This window comes from Carex rostrata, chromosome 1 (assembly GCF_964058835.1).
Source record: "Carex rostrata chromosome 1, lpCarRost1.2, whole genome shotgun sequence".
NCBI classification, from domain to species: Eukaryota; Viridiplantae; Streptophyta; class Magnoliopsida; order Poales; family Cyperaceae; genus Carex; species Carex rostrata.
Genome location: NC_135918.1, coordinates 7,849,186 through 7,857,286, shown reverse-complemented (window position 1 = coordinate 7,857,286; position 8,101 = coordinate 7,849,186). Strand labels below are relative to the sequence as shown.

Below are 8,101 nucleotides of genomic sequence, written 5' to 3'. Positions count from 1 at the left end.
ACGATGGCTTAACCAAACAGTAAAATCAGAAGTTACCGTTGGATCAGCGATTTTCAAAGTGACTTGATAAATAGTAAAAAAATTCCAAAAAATGTAAAATTTGGTCTTCTAGCACATTTTAATATGGAGATCACATCTAACGGTTTGGATCGATCATTTGGACTTTAAAAATTAAAAAAAGACTTAGTTGCACGGGAGGCTAAGAACAATCGATTGTTTATTAGCCTACCTCTATATATATATATATATATATATATATATAGGTTGTGGCTAATTTGCTGCCGGCAGCATTTCTGCCGGCGGTGCTGCCACTGTTTTTTCTATTTTTTGATGTTCAAACGACAAATCTAAACCGTTAGATGTTTAATCTATATTATAATCTACTTGGAGACCAAATTTTACATTTTTTGGAATTTTTTTACTATATATTAAGCTGGTTTGAAAACCGCTGATTTCAGTAAATTTCTGCAGCATTGAAATCAGCGATTTTCAAACCAGCTTAATATATAGTAAAAAAATTCCAAAAAATGTAAAATTTGGTCTCCAAGTAGATTATAATATAGATTAAACATCTAACGGTTTGGATTTGTTGTTTGGAGATCACACGGCTAAATATAGTCCCGGCAGCACCTCTGCCGAAATGCTGCCAGCAGCAATTTAGACAGACCCATATATATATATATATATGTTAAAGACAAACAATGAAATGACAATGTGTTAAAGCATGTTTATTTGATTACTCGTACATGTGATTATGTTTGTACACGTGATAAGACTAGCAGTTAGATCTTGCTATGGACTTGGTTCACAGCTCCAAAAAACAGAGATGCATGTCTACTCAGAAGAACCAAGCCAGAGAATCAACTCTTCCTTGGCTAATTTAAATCTCTCCTCGTCTGGCCTTGAATCATCCGACCTCGAGACCTGTATTCAACAAATATTATGGCATTAGCTCCTTACACTGTTACACACCATCAGTTCTTCATTTATTTGTTTATTTTTCAATTAATCCACCTCTATTATGCCTAGCACTTTTTTTTAGGGTAAGGTGGCAACGTGCAATCTTACAGATTTTCATTGATAAAAAATTATTTACAAGGCCTAGCACTTCATTTATTTTGACCCGGTACCGGTATGGTGAAATCACAGTAACATGAGACTTGTGTTCAGGATAACGAGTTGCCAGATGGTGATACAATGTGGTGATGAACTCAGCCTCCTATTCATTAATCCAGGATCTGTTCCCTGATGGTTGCAACTCACCTTCTACTAAGTCAAGAAAACAAAATGGCCCAAAGCATCGGTAAGCGTGCCAGGGGCGTTTACGGTTTACTGATTCATCATCTTGTAAGAATCCACCATAGAATTCCTTGGATGGGAATAGACTTATCTGTATAGGAAAGGTCAAAGCACTCCGTTATCAACATGGATATACAATTGGTTGTGAGGCAATATTCTAAGCAAAAATCCTATAAACAAGCTTGTTAAAATAGAAGATAGTGAGACCAGGCCTGCAACAATTGCCTGACAAGTTTAGAAATCTTACCCTCAACTGACCCACTTGTCCATCAGGCCAGCCATACATGGATTGGATATATTGGGTTCAATAACCTGCCCCTAATTTCATACGTAACTGATAAACTTAAATCTCACCTCAGGGTGCATGCGGTACTGAACGTTTAGCATCTGCACTGGAAAGCCTGCCTCTTGAAATCATTTAAATATACTCTTTCCATACCTAAAGCAAACAATTTTCCATCTGATAAGTAAATAGTAGTAATAGAAAAGCAACCCACTGATGTATGATGAGAATATGTGAATTAAACTAACCCGAGTTTCTCAACTGACTGGAGAAATGACAGTCGCTGGTAACTGGACAGGATCACCAACCTATCAGATAAACAAATTATTCGAAAGGTGTTAGATCAAGCATTGTAGAAGTAATTAATAAAGTATTACCTATCCTTCCTTCCTAGGAATGGTCCATCTTTTATTTAAGATCACTTAACAACCAATACTTATCTCAGACGTACTAGAAAAACTTGTCGGCAGCCGTGGGTTAACGGAACAAAAATTGCAGCCTCGACCTGTTTTCCAAAATATATGCACAAATGTTAGTTTAATAAAATTATGTTAGTTTTGCTTTTGAATAAATACAAAAGGTACACTTGCAGCTTGCGCGGCTTCATCAATTATAATAACATCAAAAGGACGACCCATCCTGCTAAAAGCTGACAAGCCACTGAAACTCAGAGTTGAAAATACCTGTGCATTTTTTTAAAACTTTGAGACTAGATTCTTGATATTTGCATTTAAAACTCTTGAAATTATTAGAATTCTTGAAAACGATGAACATACAATGGAAACCTCAACCAGAATAGAGGCACAAATTCTATCACGGTCAGATTTTTTGATTAAAAAGGCCAAAGCCCATCTTCCTTGAAGAAAATAGTTAACTTACAACCTTCTCCATGAGTTCATGAACCTAGTTCCACAACATTAGTCCCTTACAAAACACAAAAGATAGCAACACAGTTTCAGGATAATCACAACCAGTATAGAGAACTAAACAGACAGCAGCTGTTTAGTAACTATGCTAGGTTGTGAAACAAAAGAACTCAAAACAAGGATATATCTAAGCCACACCAAGGGGCTGAGGAAGGAATTTTTAACTACAAAATTTGGATGAGAAGAACTGAGGGGTCTTGAACTTGAAGTTGTCCAAGGAAAAAAATCATCACATTTAGCCTTTTGAGGGTAACTTGGAATGAACATAACAGACCAAGTTTTCAAGGGGATTCATGCAAAAGTGTAAGAGCAATTGCTTCCCTTATAATCTCTTTGTTGCATTTTTTGACAAAGAAATTAGGAGACACAGAGAAACTCATAGAATTGATGATTGATGCACATCAAAGAACCACTGATACATAAGTCAGGGAGGTGCATGGGAGTTACAGAAATAGGGGTCTCTTAGTCGCGAGAGAGCTTTGACAAGGAAATTAGGAGACACAGAGAAACTCATAGAATTGATGATTGATGCACATCAAAGAACCACTGATACATAAGTCAGGGAGGTGCATGGGAGTTACAGAAACAGGGGTCTCTTAGTCGCGAGAGAGCTTGAGAGATTATAACATAATAATTGGTGTACAAAAGTGAGCTTGCATGATTTGTAGTTTGTATTATATAGCAGTCACTGTAGCTCTGGATTTGGTACTAGACTAAAATTCATTCCTATATTTGGAGTTTTGTTTGGGTGGCTCAGACTACTGTCGGGGCCACCATTTTGGGGGTTTCTTAGTTGGCCGATGACGGTTCCTGAAACCAGCTTATGTTTTTTAATTTTTAATTATATTTATCTTAGTAAAAAGTTGGTGTCTAGTTTAAAGGGACAGGCAGCAATAGTTGCTCTTTTCAATAATAGAAAATAGCCTCCCCATTTACTTCAACTCTGCTTCACCTAAACCATTTAATTATGCTTTTATTTATTTTTTATTTTATTTTTTTGGAGGAAATAGAAAAGTCATTACAAACAACATATGGCACTTACAAAAGGGTTCCTTTGTTGATCCTGCGCCATGCATATTCATGCCAACCATTTCGAAGAGCATCAATATACTCCATCAGTATGGTTGTACTATTTCTAACCTACAATAAATAAATCCCTTAGCCTTATCTTTAAATTCTAATATGTCATATTTTTTGAAAACCAAAGGAGTTCCTCTAAAACTAGAAAATAGAACATAAACCTTTGGAAAATTGTCTTTTGTGCAACTAAAACCCAAAATATCTAACAAAGACAACCCAAACAAAACGCAACCAAGAACTGGCAACTTTTTTTCTTATTTGAAAACTGTTTAACTGACATTCAACCCTCCGAAAATTATCATTACATTAGGTATTTAAATGATAAGGTGAGCGAAACATGGAAAAGGTAATGCTCTTATTTTTTACAATAAGGAAAGACATATTTCCTACCTGTTCCCATGTGGCAACAGCTTCACAGAGATTAAAATCAAATGATAAGCGCTCTACGTCTCCTGTTTTTGCAACCCTCTGTAATTTGAAAGAAGAGATAGTTGAATAGAAGTAGTTTAAATATACAAAAACAGTAAAGTACAATAAATAAATTCAAGTGTTGACCCCCAAATATTAAATCTTAAAGTGTACTCCAATAAAATAAAAATAGTAGTTAAAATATAAGAGAACAGTAGAGTACAATAAATAAATGCAAGTATTGACCACCAAATAAAATCTTAAAGTCTACTCCAATAAAATAAAAGGAGGGATTCATGTGCATCTTTCCCTTCCAAATCATGAATGTGCTCTGGACCCCTTACGTCCAGAGTAACCCTTATCTTCTACAATGGTTTTTGTATATCAGAATAAATGATCAAAGGATCTTGAGGTACTTTCGAAGAAACTCGGTATAGAATAGAGTACTCCCATGTTATAGGAGAACATGAGGCATTTCTTCTTTTTCAGGGTATACGACATTTAAGGGGTCATTTGCAAAAAAAAAAAAGACTGCACAATAAGCAATATTAGATCTATATATTCAAACTCACCCACGAAGAGAGTGTCACTAGGATACTTCAATGTTACTCGGCAAAAATCCTTCGCTGTCACAGCTTCTAACCCCAGTCCATTATGATTCTGCATTTTTTTTTTGGCAGATTAAAAGTCAAACTATAAGAAGTTGCCACTAGCAATGTTAAACTTTTAATAAAAATGAATATCAAAAGAAACAGTTAAATATGATTTATATCATTTTCTCTAAGCAAGCATACACAAATCACAACATTTTGATTTTGTTTTGATTGGCATCAAATGCTTGCAAAAATGCAACGTAGTGGATAGTTTCTGGATGTTGAATTTCCAAGTTATTGATACATTTCAAAACAAAGTTGAAAAGTGATAATTTTCTATACACTTGTAGAGAAAGTAATATAGATCACACCTGATTATTTTATTTTGTTGTTTGAGTTTTAAAAGTATAACTTGGAGACATGGAAAATAGAGTCATTTGAACCCTCCACTTTAACATTAACAACACCAAAAGATATTTACTATTTTGGTAGCTAAGATCAGCAACTAAATCTGTTTTGTCATGTCTGGTACCAACATATTCCAGCTGGTACTGGTACAGAAATTTTTTGCTCCACATATGACCACACCATATATAAAAGTGATACAAGTGCAAAAGGATAACTAAGGTTGAAAAGACACAAGAATCATTTTCAGAAAACGTGTACAAACGTACATACTAAAGAGGATTTAAATAAAGACTCAACAAATAAAATTGGAAGAAAACTCACCACACACTTACTAAAACCAATTTGTAACGCCGCCAAGGCTCCTTTATCCGTTCTTGAAAGCTCATATAAATCATCTAAAGGAAATAGGATATGATCAGAAAAATGATAGTTCTCAATAACATAAAAAATATGTATTAGAATAAGATAAGGTTTACGGTAAAGGGTTAAAACTAATGGAAGGTACACATTGGAAGGTGACTGATGAACTGCACTGTCAGCTACAAATGACCCTAAATTCTTTTACTACATCGCAATTAGGCTTGAATTGTACAAAATTTAAACGAGACCCACCATTTACCCTAAAATCATACAATTAAACACCAAAACAGCGCAACATGAAAGAAAAGTTTGAAAGAAGCTAACACTACAATAATAAGCGAGATGCACTGCAAGTGTGAGCAACTAGCACCAGAATAATGATGCCCTGGTAGAAGACCTTACTACACCAAAGTCGTCTCAAACACAAACCAATACCTCCCTCATTCCAAAATGCCCCTCCCCATTTTAATCAAGCAAATATGATATTCAGTTGATGGATTTTGTCAGGTCAACCAGATGGGTCTGCAGTGTCAATTTTGGTTGGTTTTGGACAGCATAGTCAAAGTTTATATTTTTAGAATCATGATTTTGCACAACAAATATGATAGTTCAAAATAACATAATATGCATGCTGAAATTGTCAATTGCATATTTTGCCATAATAAAGTATGTATGTTTGTAATCAATCTCTACGAATTTCAATTCAGATTGAATGGTTTTGGAACTGAAATCAAATTAAATTTTTATCTGATGTCTATCAAACTCCTATTCGGCTATTCCCAACCAAAATGTGCCATATAATTAGTCGAGGAAATATAACAATTAATTATGAAGCAACTAAATATACTAGTCAAAATAGCCAAGTTAAATTTAGCTCTCTAAAACTAGAAAGAAACCAAATCTAAGACATTCTCACATGATTATGCATATTCCCTTTCATTGAAACCCAATAGAGATAACCACAGAACAAACTTCCTAAGAAGACCCTCTCTAATCTGAAAATTGCAAGATTACACACTCTACGCATAATTCTAACACATCCAAAAATGAAGACAAAATTATGAATATAACTCTAATTAAGAAACCAGTCTAAGATACATATCGCCTTTTCCTTCAGAGTTCAGTACAAAAAAAAATGTCAATTTCCTTAAGAAGTCCCGTTAAATATTTGCGGCACTCTGGCCATACTGTTAGCATATTTAAAGATTCTATCGCCGCGCCAGTCTTCATTTAGAGTTACCAGACCTTTCTCTTCAACCCGTCCCGTCTCAGCTTCCCAACTAAGCAACCTCTTAGTGTTATCTTTGTCCTTCAGTGGCACCACGATGTAAACAAACCGCCCATCAAACCCTACCGGGCGTATGAAGCTAGATCCATCCACCATGCCGGTCCAACGCGCTGCATGTAGCCTATCCCAGCGGGACCCTCCAGTTAGTCTCCACACCATGATCTTGCCACTCCAAACACAAAAAAACATGATTTCACCAGCATAGACTCCTATATCACGCAAAAAATCTAGCATAGTTACTTCTACCGATGGCAATGTGAGGGACCCAGCTAAATCCTTCTTTGCATCATACCACAGAAGGAACTTTCCAAAAAGCCAATATATCACCCCCTTTGCGCACACTGCTTTAATTGGTTCAAAAATCGTGCGAATATTTACCTTCTGTCTCGAACGGGTCCATTTGCCGGTCTCTGAATGAAAGACATCAAATTGGTACAGGATACCATCTCTATGGTGGTTCGCTAGAGGGTCAACAATGGTGTACCGATCAGGCAACTCGCAAGGATCATAAGCAAGACCCATTTCACAGGAAAAAATTTCCTCCCGGGCAACGTATGGTACAAATACCATCTCTTTGATAGCAGGATTACACACACAGAGGGATTTCGTGCCACTAAATTCACCATAAAGTAGAAGGAGACCATTTGTTGAGGTGACTAGCTTGATCTTAATCGGAGAGGTTGGGTTGAGGAAATTGAGGGACGGATCAGGGACACCTATCAATGCCGGGTCGGGAAAGAATGCTAGGCCGCTATGTGTCATGTACACAAAGCCGCAGCAGCTTGATGAAGTGTCCGCTGAGCGAGATTGATCGGCGGCAAATTTGGCATCAACGCTGATTAGTTCATACATATTCTTTGAAATACATTTAAATCTGTTGAGGCATTTGAAAGAAAGACGAGGTAGGATGATATGGTGAAGTAGGTGCTCAGGAAGATCTTTATCTTTGTTAGGGGTGTTCATCGGTAACTCAACCAAACAAACCGAAGAAAACGCTTAGTTGAATCCAAGAGATTTAGAATTGAGGTTGGTTTAGTTGCCAAGGCGAAATCAGCGCTTCAGAGAGAGCGCCCCTGCGCCTCCTCTTGAGGTAAAGATCAAAGATAAATGAGTATTAATAAAAACAGGAGAAGGGAGAAGAGAAGATAAATAGGAAGAAGAAATTGTTAAATGGATAGAACCTGAGAAATGTCGATCGATAGAGAGGAAGTAAAGACAAGGCGTCGGCTAAACTGAGAAGCGTAAAACCCTAGTCCGATTAAAGCCCTGGAGCAAGTTCAACCCCTTCGCTTGAGGTTGAAGGTATTAAGAAATGAACCGAACCAAAGCTGGTTCAAGCGAGTTTAATAAAGACTGGTTCGGTCAGTTCGTTTAATCGGTTCTTAATTTTTTTAAACCGAACCGAATCAAAGTATGAATTTGATTTTAAGAAATAAACCGAACTGTATTAAGTATA

At 36.3% G+C, this 8,101-nt stretch overlaps 1 protein-coding gene and 1 long non-coding RNA gene across 2 annotated transcripts; both read right to left on the bottom strand.

Annotated features, from left to right (window-relative positions):
- Positions 1-739: 739 nt before the first annotated feature.
- Positions 740-2,193, bottom strand: LOC144546736 (uncharacterized). Its single transcript, XR_013508875.1, has 5 exons — positions 2,034-2,193; positions 1,831-1,890; positions 1,654-1,738; positions 1,264-1,390; positions 740-924 (listed from the first exon to the last, which is right to left on the bottom strand). It is a non-coding gene; the product is annotated as an uncharacterized LOC144546736 (long non-coding RNA).
- A 3,964-nt stretch (positions 2,194-6,157) lies between these two features.
- LOC144565647 (uncharacterized) lies at positions 6,158-7,893 on the bottom strand. Its single transcript, XM_078315467.1, has 2 exons — positions 7,827-7,893; positions 6,158-7,729 (listed from the first exon to the last, which is right to left on the bottom strand). The coding sequence occupies exon 2, from the start codon at positions 7,606-7,608 to the stop codon at positions 6,505-6,507; it is 1,104 nt and encodes a 367-aa protein (XP_078171593.1). The 5' UTR covers positions 7,609-7,729; positions 7,827-7,893; the 3' UTR covers positions 6,158-6,504.
- Between the last annotated feature and the right edge of the window lie 208 nt (positions 7,894-8,101).

Coding starts and splice junctions, on each gene's coding strand:
- LOC144565647 (XM_078315467.1), bottom strand. CDS start 7,608: ATGAACACCCCTAACAAAGATAAAGATCTTCCTGAGCACCTACTTCAC.